The following is a 26,610-nucleotide window of genomic DNA, read 5'->3' as shown; positions in this document are numbered from 1 at the left end:
ATACTAATTTACTCCAAACATTCACAATCTATATTTTCCCCATTATCTGTGTCGAAGCATATGCAGTTAATCAGCCACAGACCATTCTCCCACATCTCTACATCATCTATCACCCCTGATCTAATGTATGACAATCTTACTGCATGTCAAAAGTACACAGAAACCAGCAAATGTATATTCCATATTACACTTCCAATAGTTTCTATGCAGTCCTAAAAGGCATGTTATCCGCCCTCTTGTCAACCCAACACCACATCATTTAACCTGCTAAAGCAAACTCCCAAATATTTGAAAGTGATTAAAGGAGGGAGATATTGAGAAGGCTTTTTTAAGCCTTTCAGGTGGGTAATTTCAAAGAGGAATCATTCAGCCAGTGCCACTATATTCCAGTCATTTGTAGGATTTGGGTAACCTGAAGACAAAATACACCAAGCTTGTCTTACATCATTTTCGTATGAAAATAAGTGTGACACGAGGGAAAACGTTTTATTATAGACTATACTATTAGCCAATGCTGCACGTTTTCTCAAATCCTATGTAGCCGTTGCCTTTGCTAATGATCAACCTTATTCTTTTTTTTATTTGCAATGCTTTCCAAGATGTCAGAAATCCTTGCCTGCGCCCCCTTGGAAATTTCAGCCTGTGTCTGGTGTGGAATGTTTATTAATCTGTATAGTATGCTTCACGATAATCTGCATTCATGTGAAGGGCTCACAATTAACCTAGAGTGCTGGAAGTATGAGTTGATTGAAACCTGATGTTTTGCCTGATCTGAGTTTTCAATGAATACTTACTTCAGCATTCTTTTCCCCAGTTTGAAAGGTTGATACAAGACATTTCCTAGAGATCCCGTCAAAACAAATAGTGAATAGTGCAATCTTTTTTTACAATTTGACAGAAAGAGCTATATTACTATTCACGCCATCTACAGCCTACCTGGTATTGTATTGTATTGTAATTGCATTTATATAGCGCTTACTACCACCGAAGAGGCGTCAAATCGCTTTTTCAGCGGGTAGAGGCTACTCCGGGACCCATAGAGGATTAGCGTTGAATTAGTATAGTGAAACATGCAAGTACATTTCAAGTGGTCGATAGGTTAGTCAGGTATTTGGATATGGAATGATAGCAGAAGGATGGAGGAGGACAAAGGTTTGTATTTATTTATCTCTTGTTGACGCACGCTATTCAGAAGCCTAGGACTAGTGGTGAATTAATATGGTGAAATATGAGGTAATTTTAGTGATGGATATTAGTCTGTTATGTGGAGTGAGAAGAATAGAGGAGGGATAAAAGGGGAAGAAAGATTACCATTCATGTAGCACTTGTTACCCCTGATGGGTGTTGAAGCGCTTTTCTGGCGAGTAGCACGCCACTCCGGAACCCATAAAGGCGTAGTGTTGAAAATTTGTATAGTATAAATATGAAGTAATTTGTGTAGTAGATATGTTATTCAGTTATTTGGGCAGTATATTAGTATAGTTGAATATGGAATTTGAGAAGTGAACATTTTAGTCTGTTAATTTCGATTGAAAAGGATAGTGGAGGGATAAAAGAGTGAAGGATTTTTATTATTTTTTTATTTCTTTTTTTGGGTCTTAGCAGTAGGAAGAGGATTTTGGATGAGTAAAAAGGAGTTTTGGAGGGGAGGAGTCAGAGGGGAGAGTTTAGAAAGGTTTGTTTTAGGGGATCGGTGTAGTAAAAAGGAGTCAGATGATGCAAGGAGGGGCAGAGCAGGAGAGAGTCTAGAAAGGGGTATTTTGGCGATCATAGTAGTGGTATGGGGTTTGGAATAAATGGGAGAGTGGATGCAGAGGATATATTGATAGGTGTATAGGATGAGAGATAGGGTAGTGCATTGGAAGGAGTAGTAGAAAGAAGTTTGAGATGAGTCAGAAGGTTGGGCTATAAGATATATTGAGCGAAGTACAGGCTGAGAAATAGGCTAGTGCATTGGAAATGCTAAATTAGAAGAAAGTAATAAATATATAGATCCATAAGTACATTGAAAGTATATAGATACATAAAGGAAGTAAGTATATTTAGATTAAATATATTGATAGAGGCACAGGATGAGAAATAGGGTAGTGCATTGGATATGCTTTTTCAGGAGAAAAGTAACAGACACACAGATCCAAGTACATGGAATGTACATAGATGCGCAATGGAAGTATGTACATGTAGACCAAAATGATTTTTATTTATTGATTAATATTATTATTATTATTATTATTTTCTTTTCTCTTAACAACATCATTATTTTACATGCTTTATGAAGTAATACACAAAGATAGGTACATATCTATAGTGAAAACAAATGTTTATATACAGAGGGATATGCTGTAAATTTCTGTTTCCGTATGGTGCTTATGTGGGGAAGAGCCAAATCTTGAGTAGTTTTCTGAAGATAAGGTGGTTGTCGGTGGATCTTATGTTGGGGGGTAAAGAGTTCCATAGTTTGGCTGCTTGAACAGAGAAGGATGTGCCACCCATGGTTTTTTTCTTGTATGGTGGGATTTTGAGGCGAGATGCTCCTTTAGAGCGGAGGTTCCTTTGTTGAATGTGTTTGGTGATTTTATTCCTGATGAAGAGGGGTCCTATTCCATGTATTGCTTTGTGGGTAATACAAAGCAGCTTGAACGTGGATCTTCTGGCAACCGGTAACCAATGCAGGGCTTTCAAGGCAGGGGAGATGTGGTCTTGCGGTTTGATATGCAAGAGTAGTCTGGCAGCCGAGTTCTGAATCCGTTGTAGTCTTTTCATGGTCGTTAAAGGTGATCCGTGGTAGAGGCTATTGGCGTAATCGAGTCTGGATAGAACAAGGGAGATGGTAGCTTGGATCTTCTGTGGAAATCCCAAATGAGGGAAAATTAATTGCAGCGTTTTTATAGTAGCAAAGCTTGATCTTGCTAGTTTATCCACTTGGGCATTCATCGACAGCTTGGAGTCCATGGTCATTCCGAGGTTTCTTACATCCTTTGATACTTAAGGCAGTGATCCCAGTTCATCAGGCCATGCGGCAAGTGGGCTGTGATTTTTCCAATCGCCACACGTGTGTATTTCTGTTTTGAGATGGCTCCAACTCATCCACTGATCCACGGCTCTGAGACAGCTGAAAATTGGTGATTTTCCAATGTCTTTGGGGCATTCCAGTTGAAGGAGTATTTGCGTGCCATCTGCATAGTTGTAGCACGTGAGGTGAAATTTATTGATCAGTACTGGTAAAGACTTCATGTAGATGTTGAAAAGCATGGGCGAGATGATAGAACCTTGCGGGACCTCTGCTTTTGTGGAGTACGGTTTGGACGCGAAAGGTGGGGTATGGATGACATTAGTTCTGTTTCGAAGGTAGGCCGCGATCCAGTCTAGAGCAGTTCCCTCTCTGCCGGCTTCATAAATTCTTTGTTTCAGAGTGTCAAGGTCAACCGTGTCAAAGGCAGCTGAGAGGTCCAAGAGGAGTAGCGCAGCAACCCCGTTGCAGTCAACTGTATTCTTTAGGTCATCCCAGATGGCAAGGAGGGCAGATTCAGTGCCTCTTCCCAGACTGAATCCTGTTTGGAAATCTGAAAGCATGTCATTCTCTTCAATGAATTGTGACATCTGGGCGAATGCTGCTCTTTCTATCAGTTTGCCCAATGAATTGTGACATCTGGGCGAACGCTGCTCTTTCTATCAGTTTGGACTTCCGTGTCTGTCTTGCACCTCCTGGAACTCCTTAAATTAGTTATTTCGGGTTGTCACAGGAATTTTGTAAGGCCTCTAGGGTCCCTCTAAATCTTCTAAACTGTCATGTAGATTAACTAACCAGTAGGAAGCATCTATTTCAGACATACCACATATCTTTATTAAATGTTTTTATTAGACGTTTCACCTGATACAAAAACATCACAGGTTAACACAATTACTTTTGACTCCCCAAATATGTGATGCACTGTTAAAAATTAAGCAAAGACCAAAACAATAATAAAGTAACAAGAAGCCCCCCCTTATTCGATAGGCGAGTTCTGCACCCCCAATTACACTTGCCATTTATATGACGAATTTACTTGTTGATTGGCTAGAAGCTTTAGCATTACCTTTTTTTTCCTTTATGAAACTGAACTTTGATTGATTTCGATCAATTTCTCCCACTTGAAGTACTCAGCTTTCTTGTACTCATATCAGTAATAGTCCTCAAGTTAACCATATGTGCTGTATAGGTCCTTGTCATTTCTCCGGGGTATATGAGAAAAATCTGTTTAATGGATTGTTCATTATTTTTGATTTTCCCTGCATTTTAAAGTTAACCTGTTACCATTTATTATTTTTGGTGGCATATTTCAATAGTTTGAGGTTCTCATTTATTTTTAATATTCACTTTTGATTTTTCAGGATATTTGATTTTATAATAATGATAGTTATAATGGTTTAATGTTTTAAACCCTTGTTTAAGTTTTCACCATTTTTGCTTTATTAGTCTTATTAATTTTGATCTGGACATAAAAAGTCTTAATTTGGATCAATAATATTGTTTTTGTTAAGCACCTCTCCTGCAAGCACTTAAGTACTTATTTTGCTCAACCAAGCAGGCTAAGCTACCAGGAATGTGCCAAGAATATTTTGATTGGTTGTGACACATGCGGTTAAGTGGAATACTGAAAGACTGAGATGGACCAGTTTCTTCTAGCTGCACGCCTGCTGCTTTAAAATATCTCTGGACAATAATTTAGAAGGGGCTAACCTTCAATTTATTTGGAATAACATATGGGCTGTGGAAAGCCATTCATCGTCTCTCTCCAGCTCTCCCTGAGATGGCCATTTTGCCTCTTGTCTAGTCAAGGAAAACCATTGTTGTACACAATGGTCAGTCTATTCACAAGGGAGCGTGTTGATTCTTTTTTATGTTTTTACAGGGATCATTGACTCCAGGAAGGGCTCTGATTATCTTGGATTTTAAAGGAGAGCTTTGCTTTCATTGTCTGGCTTCTGTCTAACAGTAAAAAACACCCTTCTTGCTTACTGTTACCAGTTTATAATCCTAAATGTTATTGTATAAAAATAAGAATATTATCTTAACCAAAATGTATCATTTTATGTTCCGTACTTCTGCCAACTCATATGGTTGTTGCACACTCGAAGGGACCACAGCATGTGTATAGTGAGCTGTTTACAAAGACATATGCTGACTGACAATCTCCTTAGATTTTCTCAAGTTTATATTATTCTCAAATATAATATCGACTTTTAACTGTATAGCAGAACATATTTCTTGTTTGAGCAGGGTTTCCACAAGCCTGGAAAACAATTTCATAATTTCCTCCAAGGAAGTATAAAACTGTTGGAATAATTATATGAAATTACACATTAGTATGTAAAATGGTCATCCGGCATTTTGTGCTATTTATAGCTAAAAGTTCGACCTCCTGTCCTTCTTGGATACAAGAACGCAGAAACATGCACGTGAACCAACAACAGTCTCTCACGTTCAGTTTGTTCGCATTGTTCCTGTACTCTCACAAAAGGATTTTTACTTGAAAGGGATATGAATTATGTGATGTGGTGCAATGTAATCTTGGGCATATTGTGTAGCGGGAATCAACCTTTACAATGCAACTTTTACAACGCACTACCATTACAACAAAACTTTTACAACGCACATCCATTACAACGCATGCATTTACAACGCAACCATTACAATGCATGACACTACAACGCACACCACTACAACGCATGTCATTACAACTCAGTCATTACAACACATACCATTACAACGCATAACATTACCATCCAACACTTACCCTACTGTTGCACCCCCTGGAGTTAGAATAGTAATTTTTACGCCTACACTATCCAACACTTACCCTACTGTTGCACCCCCTGGAGTTAGAATAGTAAATTTTACCCCTACACTATCCAATACTTACCAAACATGCAATGTAATGTAATGCGTTGTAATGGTATGCGTTGTAAAGGTAGTATGCGTTGTAATGGTATGCGTTGTAAATGTAGTTTTTAAAATTTCGTTGTAATGGCATGCGTTGTAATGGAATGCGTTGTAATGGATGTTGCGTTGTAAAAAATGCATTGTAAAGGTATGCGTTGTAAAAGTGTGCGTTGTAACGTCATACATCCTTGTGTAACAATTGTAATGCGGAATTTCAGAAATTATCTGGGACGACGTCCGTGTATACACAATTTTAACTGGCTTAGTTTTCTTTACCTGTCATGGAGTTAAAATTATTTTCTGTTCTGATTGTATGTCTCCACTTTGTTATATTGCACATTTTGATATACTGGTCCTTGGTGTTAGAAATTAAATGGCGCAATGTTGTGACTTCTGTAGGCTAATGCAAAATTGGTGGTCCCGACGAAAGATAAGAAAAGGAGGTCAGACTGTGGAAAATAAGGTTTCTCTTCCACAATGGGAAAAAGACTGGAACCTACAGCCCATGAATGCACATGGGTTAATGGAAGAGTACCTGGAGATGGGTAAGTCCAAAACTTAGATTGTATGAGGTTGGTTTGAATAAGCAGTTGAGTGCAATTACCCATAACAATCAATTGTAGATTCATTTTGAGTGCTTGGGTCATAGGAAAATTCTTCAGTATTGGCAATAGTGCCCTTTTTCTGCCATCACTCTACATTTTCAATAATGCCACAATCCTGACTCACATTCGGTAAATAATGTGACAGGTCAACACCAGCAAAATGCCTGCGTTAACTCTCGAAATATGATTGTGTAAAAACAGTAAAGTAATTCCGCTCGTCTAATAGTAGTAGTGCATCGTCTCAATGCACTGCAGTTAATATAGCAATATTAGCATTGCAGATATGATTATCACAAGACACTAAGGCCTAGATTTACTAAGCATTTGCGTTGTGTTTGCACCACGCATGTTGCCAGAAGGCAACGCAAGTGGTTACGTGTCATTTACAAATCCATGCAAATCCATATGTGTTGCTTTGCATCACTTTTCAAGTGTAAAGTAAAGCAACATAGTACTTTGCACTGCCTTCTGATAGCCTTCATCAGAGAGGCATTACATGGTTGGAGCATCAGCGTTCCTGTGCATCCACCCATGTATTTTGATGCAAACCCAGGTTTACTAAAGTGGGTAAAACTGGATATGCACCAAAATGGTGTGACTCCCCGACCTTGGCGTAAAAAGGAGAACTGTCTCCTTGTTATTTCCACTATGCACTTGTGCTGAATTTTGCAACACACATAAACAAAGAATAAGGCTCTGGGCATTGCTCTGGTGTAGAAAGATATCCTAAGGGGCGGATTAAATACCCTTTCATGCATCACAGCACAGCAAGGCAAATTGCTGAGCTGTGTTGCATGAATGGGAGAGAGCTCAACTCCACTATTTTGGGACTGTGCAGCTTGCTGCCTGCGCTGATGCACTTCTGGATGCTTAGCGCAAATGTTGTCATGCTGCACTACATTGTGGGTGGGATTCTTCTTGTGTAGGAAGGGATAAGCTGCCTTGCATTACTTTGCATGTGGAAAATGACATGAGGTCACCCAAATGATGTGATGGCTTTGGTTATGTCACTTAAGCACTTGTGATGCCTTGCTGATTTGTGTAATGCAAGGACAATGTAAGCGCATAGTAAATCTGGACCTAAATCAATCAATCAGAGTACTTGTAGAGTGCGCTACTTACCCGTGAGGGTCCCAAAGCGCTGAAGGGAAGGGGGGTGCTGCTACAGCTCGAAGAGCCAGGTCTTGAGGAGTCTTCTGAAGGTGAGTAGCTCTTGGGTCTGCTGTATGTGGGTAGTGAGGGTGTTCCAAGTCTTGGCGGAGAGGTAGGAGAAGGATCTGCCGCCGGAGGTCGTTCGTTGGATGCGGGGGACAGCGGCGAGGGCGAGGCTGGCGGAGCGCAGATGGCGGGTGGGGGTGTGGAAGCAGAGTCTGCTGTTCAGGTAGGCTGGTCCGGTGTTGTGGAGTGCTTTGTGTGCGTGGGTGAGGAGCTTGAAGGTGATCCTCTTGTGGACGGGGAGCCAGTGCAGGTTTCTCAGGTGGGGGGTGATGTGGCTGCGGCGGGGGATGTTGACCATCAGTCGGGCGGAGGCGTTTTGGATGCGTTGTAGTCGTCGTAGGTGTTTGACTGGAATTCCGGCGTAGAGTGCATTTCCGTAGTCCAGTCTGCTGCTGAGGAGGGCCTGTGTCACCGTTCTTCTTGTTTCGGTCAGGATCCACTTGTAGATTCTGCGGAGCATGCAGAGGTTGTTGTAGCAGGAGGAGGAGACGGCATTGACCTGCTTAGACATGGAGAGGGAGGAGTCGAGGATAAATCCTAGGTTACGTGCATGGTTGGTAGGTGTTGGTGCTGTTCCCAGTGTGGTCAGCCACCAGGAGTCATCCCAGGCTGAGGGGGTGGATCCAAGGATGAGGACCTCCGTCTTGTCCGAGTTCAGCTTCAGGCGGCTGCTCCTCATCCAGTCGGCGACGACCTTCATTCCTTCGTGGAGGTTGGTTTTGGCAGTGTGTGGGTCCTTGGTGAGGGAGAGGATGAGCTGGGTGTCGTCAGCGTAGGGGATGATGTTGAGGTCGTGATGGCGGGCCACTAGTGCGAGGGGGGCCATGTAGACATTGAACAACATTGGGCTGAGGGATGAGCCCTGGGGGACGCCGCAGATGATGTTGGTGGCTTCGTATCGGAAGGGTGAGAGGCGGATGCTCTGGGTTCTGCAGGTGAGGAAGGACGGTCCAATCAAGGGCCTTCACTTGGATTCCGGCTTCTAGGAGGCGTGTCTTTAGAGTGCAATGGCAGACCGTGTCGAAGGCGGCTGACAGGTCTAGGAGGATGAGGGCTGATGTTTCGCCGTTGTCTAGTTGGCGCATGATGTCGTCTGTGGCAGTGATGAGGGCTGTCTCGGTGCTGTGGTTTCGTCTGAATCCGGACTGGGACGGGTCCAAGATGTTGTTGTCTTCCAGGTGACGGGTCAGATGTATGTTGATGAATGGGAGTAGGGAGATGGGCCAGAAGTTCTTGAGTTCTTTGGGGTCTGCTTTGGGCTTCTTGAGGAAGGTGTTGATTTCAGCATGCTTCCAGCTTTCCGGGAATGTCGCTGTTTCGAAGGAGATGTTGATGGCCTACTGTAGTTGGGGTGCGATGGCTGCATCTGCTTTGTTGAATACGTAGTGTGGGCACGGGTCAGACGGAGATCCTGAGTGGATGGAGTTTATGACCTTGCGTGTCTCCTCGTTGTTGACGTTGGGCCAGGAGGTCAGGTGGTTGGTGCTGGTGGTGTTTACAGGGGAGGTGGAGTCTGGAGTAGTCGGGGCGGCCGTGGTGTTGAAGCTGTTGTGGATGTCAGCGATCTTGCGGTGGAAGAAGATGGCCAGTGAGTCGCACAGTTCTTGTGAGGGCGGGAGGTCGTTGGTATTGGCACTGGGGTTCCCAGTGATTGAATCCACGTCATACGGTGAGTACAGCAGAAGTTTAAATTAGGACTATTGTGCATCTGAATGCAATTATATAACTCGTCGCTCTGGGGTGAGTTTGGTGGAAAAATATTTTCGAGTGGAGCACGATGAACTTTGAACTATTATTGAAAATGTCTAGAACTCATTAAAGAGGGGGATTAAGTGGTTGGAACACATGCATTATGTGCCTTAAGTCAGCAGATATCCTCATCCACCAGTCTTGAAGTTCCATCACCTAATTTATAGGTGGTGAAACAGTACAGCCTCACCTTACTTCACCATTAGAAACCTTTTCCCATAAACTCATCCCCTAAATAGCTACCAGCTTTAGTGAATCAGATGGCTCACCCTATATACCATGCAGCACCAATGGTACTTTTTATTTTGTTAAATGTTGTTTAAACAACAGTTCTGATCAGTCAAAATGAAGAAACATACTAACATCCAGGGAGAAGACTCTTAGCATGTCAAGGTGACTTATTTTTTTCATTTCCAAAAACGATTAAAAATAATCATGCCACCAGGCTACCATAAGATGGCAGGCAGACGTTATGACATTTTTGCCAAAAGTACTGGTGCTATGCCAGTTGTTGGAACTGTGATAATTAGTGACTTACCACTACTAATCAGGCCACAAACACAAAAAAGGTCAGTCAAGGTCTCAATAAATAATTCCCTTGTCCAACCCTTGGTAACTAGCAACAAGCAGGCATGCGTAACCTAGGAAACAGGTGTGTAAAGCATTTGAAAACAACAATACATTAAGACACAATACACAATAATACACAAACTCCAATTTATAATAATAGATTATATTCTATGAACATATAGACACCAAAACAAAAACAAATCCTATGTCGTGAACCGGAGATACAAATTTTCAAAGTAGAACTACTTAAAAACATATAGTGCCACTTTGGGGCATCTGATGTTGCTTGACCGGGACACAGTCAAAGTTTGAGGCTCACTGCGATGGAGCCCTGGCCTGATACACTAAGCAGGAGCCCTCAGTCAAAACATTACCTTCACACTCAGCCGTTTTCCTGGAGCCTTTTCCTTTGAGGTTTAGCAAGGCACTTTGTTAGGCCAGATTCTGTGATGGTTCATCAGCTTGACCTTCGGTGAGGCCCTGGTCAAATCCTGGAAGACTGGCGCTCTGAAGTTTTTAGCGGGCCATACCTAAAATCCAGGCTGGGTCTCAGTTTAAGGTAGCCGGCTTGACTCTTGATGTCCGGTCGGTTACCTCATGGAGCTTCTTTTCAAAAGTTGTTCCAAACTTTTTTCTGAAGTTCCTCTTGAGGGTTCAAAGTGTCCAAAGCACAAATTCAAGGGTCCGGAATCTCCTATATGGTCCTAGAGATGCCTGGACTACAATTCCTACAATACACATAGCTAAATCCTTAAAGATCCACTGGACGCTCTCCAGGATGGGGGCTCTTGGTGGAGATGAGGCAGATGGGCTCTGTTAACATGTAGCTTGCAGGAAGTCCACAGTTAGACTTTCAAAGTCAGGTAAAGTTCTTCTGATGCTTGTCCCACATTGTGCAGCAGGTGCAGTCTTGGGGAGTGCAGCATTCTTGGTGCGGGCCAGGGAGTCTGCTGGGCAGTTCTTGTTCTTCTTGTCTCAGGGAGTCTGCTGGGCAGTTCTTGTTCTTCTTGTCTCTTTAACCGCATGCGCGCTAGCGGTTTTCCCGCTGCGCGCTGCGATTCGCAAAAACCCTCGTTACTTGACAAGGTCAGCTCGTCACACGCGCAGCGCAGGTAACGGCCATGACGAGCTGACCTTGTCACGCGCGTCGAAAGGGTTAAGCAACAGATCTGAAAAGCTATGCAGCTCTCCCATATTTATTCACAGTTTCTAGGCTACCAGCAGGGATCACCCTTACCCAATGGGATGCGGGTGCCACCCAGGTGGGGCATATTCTTGGCCCCGGAAGCACCATTCTCTCAAAATTCAACATGGAGGAAATCTCTCCAAGGAGGGCTGGATAAGTCTAAGTCAACCTACTGGCATGGTTAAATATTACTAACTGTCCCTTTCGACCCCTCTGCTTAATCTAATTATTGAGGCCCTTGTGTAGCTGGGGGTGCAGGATGTGGGGGTCAGGTTGTGCTGTCCTAAAGTGTCATTCACCCTTTGAAGTACAGTTTGGCTCCCCCTTCATGCCTTTTAGCTTCTGCAGCCAAAGATCTCTACCCACAGGAAATCCATTGTCTAGTCTGACAGGACACTTCACACCTCATCAAGCAGCTCTGTCTCAGCATGAGAAAGACTGGCCTATCAGGAGAGGGCACTGGAAAACTGGATTTTGGCTCACAGAAAGAATGTTTAATAACTTACTTTCTGTAATATGTATTATATATCTAAGCATGGCAAGTTGTTGGATGTATCTTGCTATTAATTTAATAACTTGACGTATATTTACATGGCTCCTATGAATATCTATACTTAAATAAAATATTACAATGTTAGCCTATAGAGCCATTCACTACAATGTGGAAAATAGAATTGTCAATTCTTCACTCATCAGGGGTTATAAAACATCTTTTATAATGTCCCTGCTTATAGCTACAAGGCACCCTACTCCTGGGGCACCTAGGGGAATCCTTAGGGGTGACTCCTATGTAGAACTAACGTTGTTCTTTTAAGCACAAAGTCGAATTTGTGTAGAATTCAAATTTAAAAGCAGTATGCAAGGCCGGGCGGGCTTTTAAAATGACAGCAGGCACCCTAGTAGCACAAACTCCAGTGCAGAAAATCTTCTGGGCTCTAAACCTCCCTTCCCTAATACATTCTAGGGACTAACAGGGGTCTGTCATTGCCAACTGCATTTATACCAAACTACCAGGTACTTTTACATTGAGCACAGGCAAGGGTCTGGTTAGCAGGGCCCATGTACAAGCAGAGCCAGAAAATCAGCATCTAGAAGTCAAGTGGGGGGCAAGAAGTTGGGGGACACAAGCTCTTTCAGCACAATGATGCATGCAACCTGTTCTGGATATCTGGAGCAGCTGGAAGTTCTCCGATCGCAAACTTTGCTCTCATGAACCTGGCAAGTTGTCTGACTCTGTATTGGATTAAGAAAGGCCTCATTTACCATTGTGTGCTAAATCTGGTGGAAATAGCTTATCACCAATAGTTAACTTTGCTGTATTTCTGCCTGATTTAATATTGCAAGTAACGGCATGAGAAATAACTTATGATTACACTAATCACACATTTTTGCAGCCTTTTAGCAGTGGTAACATAGATCTGCTTTGCTGTGTTGTAGTTTTGGCATGTCACAAATATAGTAATACTGTTTCACATATATGCTTTACCATAAAACCTGAAAATCTTAATGCTGAAAGGTCGCAAACACTAGCTCTCAACAGTAGGGGCAGGCCCACTAACCCGAAAAAAATCAAAATCAAAGAAAGGGACTACAAAGTTCAAAGAGAACGGGAACAAAGGAGGATAAGGATGGGAGAAAAAAGGAGCATCAAGGCTTAAACCTTATTGAAATACAATCAGTAGAATCTCAAACAGAGGTAGTTGATAGCCACCACTTAGAAACACCAACACCGACTACAAAGGGCCCTCTAAAATGCACCAATGACTCTAACACAGCTATTGTAGAGCGAAACAGAGATCTTTTAGAAGCACACATCAAGACCATGTCAACCCTAGTGAGCTCCCTTATCAATGAAAGATTCGCTAGCTTAGAGCAAAAGTTAGACTTACTAAAAGAGGAGCTAGAGTCACTTAAATCACCCATAAAAAATCCAAATTCCACCATGTTGTCGGGGATGGTACCTTCACGCGAAAAGAAGGCCTCACGCAGAGCTCTCAGGAGATTATGTCAGCCCCATTAAGGAAATTCCAACAAGCCACGACCCAGTGCATAGTAAGATAATGACCATCTCTAGGAGTATAACAACAGACAAGGGCTATCAAATAGGGAAAAACAATTCAACTGCACAACCCTAACAAACCCAGTAAATCTGGATCTACCACCAGCTTCCTCTCCAAACGTTTTAATTCTTACGGGGGTTCCAGCCTTAAAACAAGCACATATAGAATCCTGGTCATCTCTTCGAAATAAAGTACTAGATTTGCTGACCAAAAATAAGCGCTTTGACCCCAGCAGTACTAACAAAATATTTATGGTTCGCAGGGTGGGTTGGTTGGGTTCCTCACCTAAAACAATACAGAGTGATTGCATTGTTGTTAATGTCAGGTCCCCTCGAATGGTCCGTTTTATTCTAAATAACAAAGAGCTTCTCCCCTCACTTGATCCAAGTATTATGGCCCTTCCTCTGGGTTTCTTTTACAAACCCCCAGTAAGTACTAGGAGAGAAGGGAATGGCTCAGTCATAACTTTAAATAGGTTCAAGCAGCTATCCTCTCTCTCTCTCTCTCGAGGAAATAGACTGACAGCTAACTTGTGGTAAATAAATAAATTATTACCGGATCTATTTTTCGGAATTAATCAATAAAACAGGTAGCTCAATAAATAAGAGTCAAGATTCGAGGTAGCTGAAGTTGACAGGCTTTAATCAGGCATAAAAGGACAGGAACAGGACAGCCTGTACGGGAATAGGATGGCAGCTGCCGGGGGCAGGATCTGGGAGCATAAGGGATAACTTTTAATAACAGTAACAGTATATATAGTTAAACAGAATACATTACATTCAATACAGTAGGCGTAGCAGTAGGCGTGGTTCGTAACAGTCGCGAAAGATAAGGGCAAAATGGTGTAACAAGAAGGCGTGTATAGGGCGTATACATAGACATGTGATGTAAACGTAACAGAATATGTCATAAACGGGGCGGAAACATGGAGGGGGCTACCTGAGCAGCTGGGACCTCTAACCTAGTGGTGCGCGCAAACTGGCAATGACGTGTTACTAGGGAGAACTGGGGGCTATGACTTCTGCGCTAGAAGAGGAGACTAAAGTCTGGAGTGTCAGAGCGACATGTACCCAGGCATATCTAGTATCTGGTGTTTAGAGTACATGTTGATAGAATCCAAAAGTTATCGGGGTAAAGGCTAACAGACACTAAGACTGGTGCATGCATTATTCTACATGTAGTGCGTGTGCGAGGAATATTCTATAATATTAATACAGTATTTCTCTTACATGGAGACATAAAGGCTAGACCATGACGGAAACTATTGATGCGATTCAGTAGCTTAGGAATGCAGAGAAGGAGGGCTGGACTGATAACTAGAAACATAACATACTCTTGGCAGACTGGGAGGCAGAGCCAGGCCGGGCCGGGCACTGCGAGGCATGAAAGTAAGCTAAGGGTCAGGGATACAGGTGGGGGCTGTATCGCTCCTTGGAGAGGGTTCAGGAAACAGGAGCTGAATCTGAGTCCGGGCCCTTTTGAGGCCTAGAAACGGGGATAATTCAATGAATTAACGTGCACACTGTAAAACGTGGCAACGTAGGTTTACATAGGCCTAATACTCGTAGCTTTCACGAGGACTGGAAACTGGCATACTAGAGATGGACACAACTGAAATTGCGTCTTTAATTGATCAGAAAGGGGATACATGCATATCGATCATGCACATATGACATAACATGGGGAACACGTAGGCACATATGACATGGCAAAATTTACTTTTCCACATTCCCTCCTTGTGCCCTACGTTTCCATCAGGAAACATCAATATTCATGATACCATCTATCATTTCATATAGCATCATTTGCTCGTCTCGAATTGTCTTGGAACGGGACTTAGGACTAGGAATACAAGAGGTAGCGCACATGCCGCAAATCGCAGGGCCACATTGTATACAGAGGCAGCAACTGAATATGATCATTACTGCAATACCTAGAAATGACAATACTTTCCATCCCCAAGCAGATATGATACTCCAGAGCCAACCGGACCATGTCCAGGTGCCTGGATTCTGGTGTAACTGATGGGCAATTTTATGAAGTCTGGTTATAGCTGAATAAACAGACGGCGCGTTATTAGGAATGAAAATGCAGCAACTAGATCCGATGACTCTACATGCTCCTCCTCTATCGGCCAGTATGACGTCAAGAACGAGACGATTTTGGAGCACGACAAATCTCATAGCAGATTGCTCTTCGGTTAGGTTACCTAGAGCAGAAGCAGTCTCATCCACTACTGCTTCATGGGTTCTGGTTAGTCTACGTATTAACTTACTATTCTGGACAGGGCCTATAAAGAAGAAGAAACCTCTATTAAAATCTTGATACTGTTCTAGAGCAGTTTCAGTTTGATCGACAATTGGGGACTCGATCTCCCTTCTATGTCTGACGTGTACTAGATGTGTGTTTCTGTGATAATCAGATGGGGCTAGAAAAACTGGTGGCAGTAGGAAGGCAATGTAACATGTTCCATCCCAATCGAGGGGCAGACGAACATATGCGGTCTGACCACAAACAAAATAAGAATGACGTGAGGCTTTGAAAATAGATTTCCCACTGTCACTATACTTGACAGTAATAGTACAATCACTATGTCCTACATGTGCGGAACCATTCTTTCTGACACATAATTCGCCTTTGACTGGTAATACTGAAATAGCAGGCAAATTTGGAGTAGAATCGGACTGAACATTCAGGACCATAAAATTCGAAGAATAATTACCTAAATCATATACTTCATTTTCTAGATCTAACCCTGTTCTGTGGGGGAGACCTTGCTTGTCTGGAAAACATGTTCTATTCAGAAGGGACATATCATTGGAAGATGACGTTAACGTGGACCATGCTCCACACGAACCATTATGTGAAAACGGATATGGAAAGAGTGGCAGAACTCCCTTCGGTGTCTGGAAAGGGGGGAGTCGACCACACACCCAACAATTAGTAGCATTGCTGGTCTGGTGTGAATAGTGTAACATTCTTATAAATGTATTATTTCTCATAGCAAGACGATAGGATAACTCGTGAGGAGGCAGATCACTAAATGTGTGCTCTACTGTAGCATTAGAAAACTTATTTACATGAGAAATTGGAAAACATAAATGTAATGTATAACTTGTGCAGGTAACCATTAAACTTAGAAACAATAAGAAACTTAGAATGGCGATACATCGTATAGAGTTTTGACTAACTCTCTCACTATGGGGGTCTATCTCATACATGTCAGGGACCTGTCTAACCGTTTCACCCGAGAGGGACTTAGACAATTAAACTGGCTGACTTATTTTACTAGACCGAAGCTTCAACTTATACTCCTGTTGCGGAGTTTTCTCTAACAGAGGAACTTTAAGTTCAGATTTAAGTTCAGAGTCTGGTTTCAGGCAGTCTTTAGAAATATCCTTTGCAAATGTTTTTTCACGAACTCCATGGAACTTCTTTATATGGGACAGATGGACCCACCCCTTACGGCCCTCCAACTTCACGGCCGTGCGGGTGGTCAGGAGAACAAGTCGCGGCTCCTTCCAACGAGGCTCCAGCGGACTTGAACGATCAAAATTCCTGACGAGGACAAGGTCGCCTGGAATGACCTCATGCGGTTTCACTTCGGTATTGTCTGGAAATGCAGCGGCAACCTGTGAACGACAAGAGTGTAGGGCAGACATCAAGGAAGCTAGGTAATCTGTCAACATATTACTGGAAACATCTGTAATACTGCGGGGTCTAGGTGTACCCCACATGTTTGGGGGGCGGCCGAATACGACCTCATAAGGGGACAGACCTGATCTGGAATGTGCAACCATCCTCATGAAAAATAAAGCAACTGGCAGGGCAACTAGCCAGTCTACACCTTTCTCTTTACATGTCTTGGCAATACGGATTTTCAGGGTCTGATTATGTCTCTCTACGAGACCGGCTGCTTCAGGATGGCGCACACAATGGAACTTCCACTGGTACCCTAACAAAAGGGAAACATGTTTCATTAACTCGGATGAAAATGGCTGGCCGTTATCAGAATATACGACCCTAGGGAGTCCATAGCGGGGAAAGAATTCACGAACCAACTGCCTGGCAGTGGTCGCGGCTGTGTAATCTGGAACTGGATATGCTTCTGTCCACCTGGACAAAGCTTATACAACTACAAGGACATACTTGAAACCTCGACATCGCTCCATCTGAATATAATCCATCTGGAGGACTTCAAAAGGGTGGTCAGGAGGTTGGAATCCACCTTGTTCCACCGGGACACTTTTACCTGGATTGAATTGACAACATATCATACAAGTACGGACTTTCTGCTTGGCTGCAGCGCGTAAGTGCTTGTTGAACCAAAGGTTCTGTATACTGTCTAACATGGCTTTTTCTCCTAGATGTGCTGGACTATGTGCGGTATTAATGATGACTTGAACCATAGAGTCGGGGAGAAACCATGTGGCTTTTCCCTTCGTCACCCATCCCTGATCTGTCTGGACCCCTCCTTGTTCGGACCATTTCTTGATTTCTTCAGGAGTAGCATGTAACTGTATGTCTATGACATCTTGTGTAGGGTCCTTAACTGTCATACAAGTAGTCTGTTCTGGAGTGATTGTCTGTGTCTTGTTAACTGGAATGTCTGGTGTCTGAGCTGTAAGCTTGGCTGTTCGATCTGCTAGATCGTTACCTTGGGAGATGATGTCAGTAACTTTCGTATGTGCCTTGCACTTCATGATAGCGATAGCTGTCGGTAAATGTATTGCATCTAACAGAGCTTGAATGAGGAGACCATGCTGAATCTTGGTTCCATGAGAAGTCATGAAACCTCTCTCCTGCCAGAGTACTCCGAAGTCGTGTACAACTCCGAATGCGTAACGTGAATCTGTATATATGTTTACTTTCAGGTTCTTGGCACGTATGCAGGCCTGGGTCAGAGCAACTAGCTCTGCTGCTTGGGCAGACAGGGTGTCAATACGGTGTGTTTCAATAACTTCGGTTTCAGTAGTCACTTCATACGCGGCTACTAGTTCTCCTGTACTAGTTCTCATACATGAACCGTCCACATAAAGTGTCAGGTCAGGATTAGGTAATGCAATATCTGTCAGATCTTGTCTTGGCTTGGTCATAGTGTTGATGACTTCCACACAGTCATGTGTGGCAGGATTTGAAGTAACTGACGGTAACAGTGTAGCAGGATTTAGAACGTTGCAGCGTCTGATTTCTATGTGTGGCTGGAACAATGTCAGTTCATAACCTGTTAAACGTGCAATGGTCAAGTGCTGAGTCTGTGTTCGGTTTAAAAGAACTTCCACGGAGTGTGGAACTTGTACTGTCAGGGAGTGTCCTAACACTATGGAATCACTTTGTCTGATTGCTAGAGCTGTGGCTGCAACTGACTTAAGGCACGCAGGCAAAGCCTGGGCTATTGGATCTAATGTGTTTGAGAAATAAGCACAGGGCTTGTACTGTCCTGCTTGATCTTGTGTGAGAACAGATAATGCAGTACCATCACGTTCTGTGACAAAAAGTGTAAAAGGCTTACTGTAGTTCGGTGTTGCTAGAACAGGTGCTTGGCATAAGGCTTTCTTTAATTCATTAAAAGCAAGTGTATGTTCAGATGTCCAAGGGAGAACAGTCGATACGGCTGCCTCCTGTGTCGTTAACTGTATCAGTGGCTTGGCTAAAAATGCATACTGAGGAATCCATTGTCTACAGTAAGAAGTGAGGCCAATAAAAGCACGTACCTCCTTCTGTGTCTTGGGCTGTGGAAGACTCGCTATTAACTGGATATGATCTGGTGTCAACTGCCTACCCCACTTGGACAGTAAGTGGCCTAAGTAGATCACTTGCTGGACACAGAACTGAAGCTTCGAAGGGGACACCTTGTGCCCCATCTCGGCTAGGAAATACAGAACTGTAAGTGACGCTCGCTCGCAATCACGTTCAGAACGGGCTGTGATCAGTAGATCATCGACATACTGGAGCAGGGCAGTGTCAGTTGGCATGTGAATATTGCCTAGTTGTCTTTTAAGTGCTTGACTGTAGATACTAGGACTTTCTGTGAAACCTTGAGGAGCTCGTGTGAATTTATAGCTCCTTCCATTTAAACAAAAACCGAAAAGGTACTGGCTGTCTGGATGAATCGGGACACTGAAAAATGCGTTCTTGAGGTCAATAACAGTGAAAAATGTAGCTTCAGAATCAATAGCTGTCAATAGTGAGGAAATATCTGGGACTACTGGATACTGGGGTATGATACATTTATTAAGTTCTCGAAGGTCAATCACTAATCGATATACTGGAGGTGCATTTGGATCAGTACGTTTCATGACTGGAATGATAGGAGAATTACATACATTGGAGTCAGTTTCTACAACCACTCCTTGAGCAATAAGCTCGTCAATAATTTTGGATAAGGCTGCTACAGCCTCAGGTGGCAATCTGTACTGTCTGATTCGTGGCAAGACTATACCTTGCTTGAGAGTCACACGATGGGGTGTGATTTGCATAAAACCTACATCAGTTGGACCTTGCGCCCATAAATGCTGCGGTACATTTGATAGTCTTGGATCAAAATCACGTAATACATAGTGACCTTTAAAGTCACGCAAAAACAATCGGATTCCTTCTGGGGAGCAGCAAATAACTGCACCTAATTCTTTCAATGTTTTAATGCCTAACAAATTTTCTGGACATGATTTCGTGAGTAACAAATCAGTAGTTCGGGACAATGGACCAACTTCTAGAGTAACTGGTTTTGAAATCTCGTTCACAATAGGCTTTCCTGAAAATCCAAGGGAAACATTTCTAGAGCCTGAGAGCGGAGCCCCTGGAACCTCGTCATGACTGATAGTAGTCCTACTTGCCCCTGTATCAATCAAAAACTTTCTGTCTTTCCCTAATACTTGACTGTGTACATAGGGACCCTCTTGATCTACAGGTATCTCGATGAGAGGCAAGCCTACCTCCCTCTCTAGGCTGTTTCATGAATACTGTTGATACTCTGGATACTCTGTCTGGGCATACTGGTACATCTGCTGTGTAACATGCTGTGTTGCAGCTATAGGCTGCGGTGCTGGAACTGTCTGTTGTGCATTCTGTGGTGACTGAGAAGTCTGTGGTACTTGTTCTTGTCTAGGCGGACGTGGTCTTTCTTTAGTCTTACCAGTAGCTATGTTGTGTTTCAGAACTGCACACTCGTTTATAAAATGACCTGGCTGTTTACAGTAATTGCAAGTCCCTTTAACGGGAGCTGCAGGATGACTGGCTTGATTCGGACCCCTCTTCTGACTGTCTTGTGGAACAGATTGTGCAACTAGTACTTTCATTTTCGTATCTTTCATACGTCTCCTTTCGTGTTCTTGCTCTTCCCTGATTCTGTTCTGGTGATACTGGAGCATTTGAAGCATTTGTGACGGGGTACTAGCTTGCCAGGTACTTTCGACTTTCAAAACTCGATTTTTAACTTGTGGACTTGAATTCTCGACTAGTTTAGTAACAAAAAGATGAGGGTATGACTCGCTACTTGTCTTCAAACCACTGTTAATAATAAAACATTTTTCAAATCTAGAATAAAAATCACTAGTGTCTTCATCCTGTTTCTGTTTGCATGCTGAGATTGCATCCCAATCTTCCTTTTTCGTGGATAATAACCTTGGCAAAACTTGTATCAATAACTCGGGCAATTCTTTACATTTGTCCCCAAGACCGGTACCTGGTACTCGTATTTTATCTTCAGCTTCTAGAGCTGTCCAATCAATCTTTTTCTCTCCCACCTCCCATTCTTTTTCCTTGAGTTTTTCATATACCCCTGCGGGCAACAGGACCTTTAGCATTTTAATGATATCTGGATACGTGTATTCTCCCATACGGAGCATGTCTTTTAATTCTCGATGGAACCCTGCTGGATCTTTGTCGTGACAGGGAATTAATTTCTTCATCTCTAAGAGTTCCATCTTTGTGATAGGAGTGTAAACAAATACTCGTTGCATTTCACCACCCGCTGTCCTAACTGGGTGTACTTCTCGTAACGGATGCTGTCTATCTATGTAAAACGGTTTACTTTCTGGAGGTGAGACGTGAACAAAATGCGGATTCAGAAACGTTCTATATTTGTGGCGCTGTTCTAGAATGACACTAATTAAATCGATACCTAAACCTCTCCATTTATACTGGAGTGACTCGTTCAGAACATCATGTAACGGACCTGGATCAGAATGTTGTCCCTCATACAGTGTAATGAGGTACTGGATCATATACATACCCACCAGTCGCTGCTCGGCTGGGGGCAGTTTCAGAAACATTTGTGCCACTATTTCGTCTGGAAAAGTGGTAGAATCAGTAATCCTTGGAACTGCTGATCGGGCTAGTTCTTGTTCATGCATGGTACTAAGTTCACTATAACCGATACGTGATTTCAGAATGTGATCGGTAGCTTGAAATACTTGCTCTAGAGAATCTTGTTCTGGTGCTGGAAGGGGAAAGACTTTCTTGTGTTCTAGGCGTGAATGTCGGTCGGGAAGTCTAGTTTTACCTACATACGCTATTCTGGCGGTATTCTCGTCTTCTACCTCTTCAGTATCAGTGTTGTCTTCTTTCTCGCTTACTTGTGCTGCTTTGCGTTTCTCATGTAACCTTATTATTTCCTTACGAATTTTCTTGTACATACTCTCTATACAACTGAGTGTCTTGTGTCTTCCCTCGGCTATATGATCACTCCACTTTGTCAGAACTCTCATTTCGATCGGATCTTTAGTCGGATAATCTTGTTCCCTTATTAAACAATTGATTAGAAACTTTAATAGCATGAGCTGGGTCTCGGCTTTCCTTTGAGACATGATTTCGCCAATACTTTCTGGGTCTTCTCCTGTACGGATGAAACGATATATTCTGTCTAGATCTTCTTTCATATTCGGTAGGGTGTCCAAATACTCGGTCACCCGTCTTACACGCAATGAATATATAACCATATTATCATCGCCTGGGACTGTATCATAACGGCATTCGGTGAGAGCTCGCTTGATATCTGCAACGGACTGCTGTTTGGGCATACGCTGTAACGCACGTTCATGTAACTCGACTAACGTTACACGTTTGTGTTGGGGCGGGGTACGAGGAGGACCTCCCCCCGCGGCTCCTAAACTGGAATCGTCGACTGATACTCTTCGTGCTGGCAGAGTGACCGATGTAACGGGTACTTGTACTGTGGGCTGGACCGGGGGTACCGTAACAGGTACTGTAACAGGTGCCCCGGTGGCTGGAGGAACAGGAATTACATTATTTACAGGAACTGGCGGAGCAGGATTTGCATATTCTGGGACTGTGTCGTCCAAATAGGACGAGAGAAAAATATCAGCTGCGGTCGGTTTGTGACGTAGCTTAATCGGAACTATTGGCGGCGGAAAAGTACATGGTGCTTCCGGGGTTGCTTTTGGCAAGCCCTCGGCAAGAAGAGGATACATACCCTTAATAAGGGCATTTCTCTGTCTGTCTGACTGTTCGGCTTTAACTCGTTCACCTACTTCGATTAATTCCCTTTCTTGGGCTCTTTCTGAGGATTCCCTACTTAATTCTGACTTTCTGATTTCTTTTTCAGTTCTTTTATGAGATTCTTTGCGCCATAACTCGATGGCATCTTTCTGGGACTGTCTGGCTTTCTTTTTCCATAATACTTCTTCTACTCGCATGATGCACTCGGCATCCCACGTACCTGATACGGGCCATCTATACTTTTCTTCTAAGTCTTTGGTGTACTCCACCCATAGGTCTAGATATAATATGGCACTTATGCCATGCTTATGATACATAAAATGACCTGGACTGTCCCTAGGCGGGACAGGAACTGCTTCCTCGAGCAGACCTTTTCTCGTTTTGAACTGACGTAATTTCGTGAACAGAGGCATAACTTAGGCTGGAGTCTGGACACAATACAATACACGATAAACACAATAATAACTTAAGAACGAATCATTCATACCACGACATTGAAAACACATGGAATAACATTTAAAATAACAGTTCGGACAGAATATTACCTGAAATACTGAAAACAGAACACATGAATTTCTCGACAACAGAACTTACTAGAATGACTAGATGTACTGCTAAAACAGCACGAAACTTACCGGTCCCATAAAGAGACACGTCAGGACCCGCGTCCACCTAAGTGAACACTTCGTGTTGGATTTGCGTACCCAAACCCACGGACCAGAGACAAATTAATTGACCCTGTCTAGATACTACCCCAGCAACGGTACTCACCGGGCAGCAAGAACGGAAGGCCTCGGACTGGACTGGACTGCTACGACGACGGACGGACGAACTTCGGACTTCAGTTACAGGTGGGCCTTCGGATACCTCGGACCTTGGACTCTCGGCTTGGGCTCTGGTCGGGACTCGCCGCGTTCCTCACCGCCTCGTCTGGACGCTGGACCGCATCCTCCGTCTCCTCCGTGGGCCTGAGGGATACTTGAAGCAGAAATATCTGCACGTGCACGGTATGGTTCCGTCACGGCTGCAGAGGATCAGGGGGCCTGCGTGGCTTCTCCGGCGCGTGGGGAAAGGGCAAGTCCCTATTCGGGCGCCATTATGTGGTAAATAAATAAATTATTACCGGATCTATTTTTCGGAATTAATCAATAAAACAGGTAGCTCAATAAATAAGAGTCAAGATTCGAGGTAGCTGAAGTTGACAGGCTTTAATCAGGCATAAAAGGACAGGAACAGGACAGCCTGTACGGGAATAGGATGGCAGCTGCCGGGGGCAGGATCTGGGAGCATAAGGGATAACTTTTAATAACAGTAACAGTATATATAGTTAAACAGAATACATTACATTCAATACAGTAGGCGTAGCAGTAGGCGTGGTTCGTAACAGTCGCGAAAGATAAGGGCAAAATGGTGTAACAAGAAGGCGTGTATAGGGCGTATACATAGACATGTGATGTAAACGTAACAGAATATGTCATAAACGGGGCGGAAACATGGAGGGGGCTACCTGAGCAGCTGGGACCTCTAACCTAGTGGTGCGCGCAAACTGGCAATGACGTGTTACTAGGGAGAACTGGGGGCTATGACTTCTGCGCTAGAAGAGGAGACTAAAGTCTGGAGTGTCAGAGCGACATGTACCCAGGCATATCTAGTATCTGGTGTTTAGAGTACATGTTGATAGAATCCAAAAGTTATCGGGGTAAAGGCTAACAGACACTAAGACTGGTGCATGCATTATTCTACATGTAGTGCGTGTGCGAGGAATATTCTATAATATTAATACAGTATTTCTCTTACATGGAGACATAAAGGCTAGACCATGACGGAAACTATTGATGCGATTCAGTAGCTTAGGAATGCAGAGAAGGAGGGCTGGACTGATAACTAGAAACATAACATACTCTTGGCAGACTGGGAGGCAGAGCCAGGCCGGGCCGGGCACTGCGAGGCATGAAAGTAAGCTAAGGGTCAGGGATACAGGTGGGGGCTGTATCGCTCCTTGGAGAGGGTTCAGGAAACAGGAGCTGAATCTGAGTCCGGGCCCTTTTGAGGCCTAGAAACGGGGATAATTCAATGAATTAACGTGCACACTGTAAAACGTGGCAACGTAGGTTTACATAGGCCTAATACTCGTAGCTTTCACGAGGACTGGAAACTGGCATACTAGAGATGGACACAACTGTAATTGCGTCTTTAATTGATCAGAAAGGGGATACATGCATATCGATCATGCACATATGACATAACATGGGGAACACGTAGGCACATATGACATGGCAAAATTTACTTTTCCACAAACTCGTGGCCTATTTTAGGAGTAAATTAGGTAAACAGCAGGGTCTATTCTCCCATTCTACCTTCTAAATCTCCTTTGACAGTAGAGAGGGTGGCAAAATATTCGTCCATGTTTCTTGACCTTATCTTGATTCCATCAGAACGGGAACATATTTTCCCGTTAGTTAAATTCCCCATTGATTCCATTCCTCAGGTACAATCCCTAAAGTTAGCCCTGTTTCTAGCCCTGGCATCCATCTTGATGTAAATTTGGGAAATGAAGGTAGTGAACATTTAACAGCCGCCTTAGCAGATGCACCCACTATGAGAGGGGTCCCGCTAAAAATTATCTTTTGGAATATTGCCGGCCTTCTTTCAAAGGCCAACTTGGGTGAGTGGCTTACTTTTGCCCGGACTATGACATTATATGTCTACAAGAAACTTGGGCTGTCTTGCCCGTTCACCTAATTGGCTATAAAACGTATTTTTCCCCCGCAACACCTTCCCCATCGGGACGTGCAAAGGGAGGCCTAGTGGTGTACATTAACAATTTAATCCAATTCCGGGTAATCACTGCCTTAAAAATATAGCCCAATTATCAGATAATTTTAATCGATATCAACAAAACGGACCTCCTTGTGTTAGTTAACTTTTATAACAATTTAACTCAGCTGCAGCTGATCGCTATTCTAAAGGAAATACATACTTTTCTTTTAGATTTTAATATCAAACAACAAGGAAAAAAAGCCTATTTTTATTTGGGGAGGCGATTTTAATTTGACTCTTTGCCCACATAACGATAACATCATATGTGGCCTTTTAGATGAGAATGATATAGGCATCACTCATTTTACTCATTCCGATCTTGAGCCTTCAATTAACCTTGGCTAACGAATTGGTATCGCCCATAGTCCCTCTGACATCAACCTTTTATGGGAAAGGTGCATCTACCTGCATCGACTTTATACTCCTAACAAGCACTGCCTCTTCCCTTATCTCAAACTTTAACACCCATGACTGCGTATTTAGTGATCACTTCCGCATATCAGTCACTCTTTTCCTCCCGATGACAGGAGGAAGGAACAAACAGAGAAATCTTTATAGGGAGGAAGACATACTTATGGTTTGGTTGAACGGCTACGCCCTGAAGTGGGCAAAAGTCGACCCGGTAAAGGTCACAGAAAAAGTTGTTAAGTACATCTGTTTGGCATACCTTTCGTCTCCACAGGAGATTATTGACAACTTTTTGCTTGTGACCAACTCCATCCAAAAAGCTCTAACTTCCAAATCTAAAGGAGCAAAAAATAACCAGGTTGGCTGGTTTAATTCCACCTGCACCAAAGCCAATTCAAACCTGAAAAAAGCCCTTAACGCACCAGTCAGGGATAAAAAAGAGATTGCTGAACTTAGGAAAACCTAAAATAAAGCTATAAGGTCAAGAAAACTAGAATTAAAAGAGGGGCTTTGGTCAAAATTACACAAAAGTTGCTGTTTAAATAACAGTGCCGCTTTCTGGGAAGTGATAAACACCCCTTTCCTGTCAGGTCCCAGAAATACAAACAAAAT

General features: G+C 43.2%; 1 protein-coding gene across 1 annotated transcript in view; it reads left to right on the top strand.

The window, feature by feature from the left end:
* The window catches only part of ANO3 (anoctamin 3), a 1,634,736-nt gene that overhangs the window by 1,516,792 nt on the left and 91,334 nt on the right, over nt 1-26,610 (top strand). The window contains exon 21 of the mRNA XM_078684212.1: nt 6,323-6,468. Coding sequence (XP_078540338.1) covers nt 6,323-6,468 — 146 coding nt within the window. The remainder of the gene's footprint in view (nt 1-6,322; nt 6,469-26,610) is intronic.

Source organism: Lissotriton helveticus, chromosome 3_2 (assembly GCF_964261635.1).
Source record: "Lissotriton helveticus chromosome 3_2, aLisHel1.1, whole genome shotgun sequence".
Classification (NCBI taxonomy): domain Eukaryota; kingdom Metazoa; phylum Chordata; class Amphibia; order Caudata; family Salamandridae; genus Lissotriton; species Lissotriton helveticus.
This window is presented reverse-complemented; position numbering and strand designations above follow the sequence as displayed.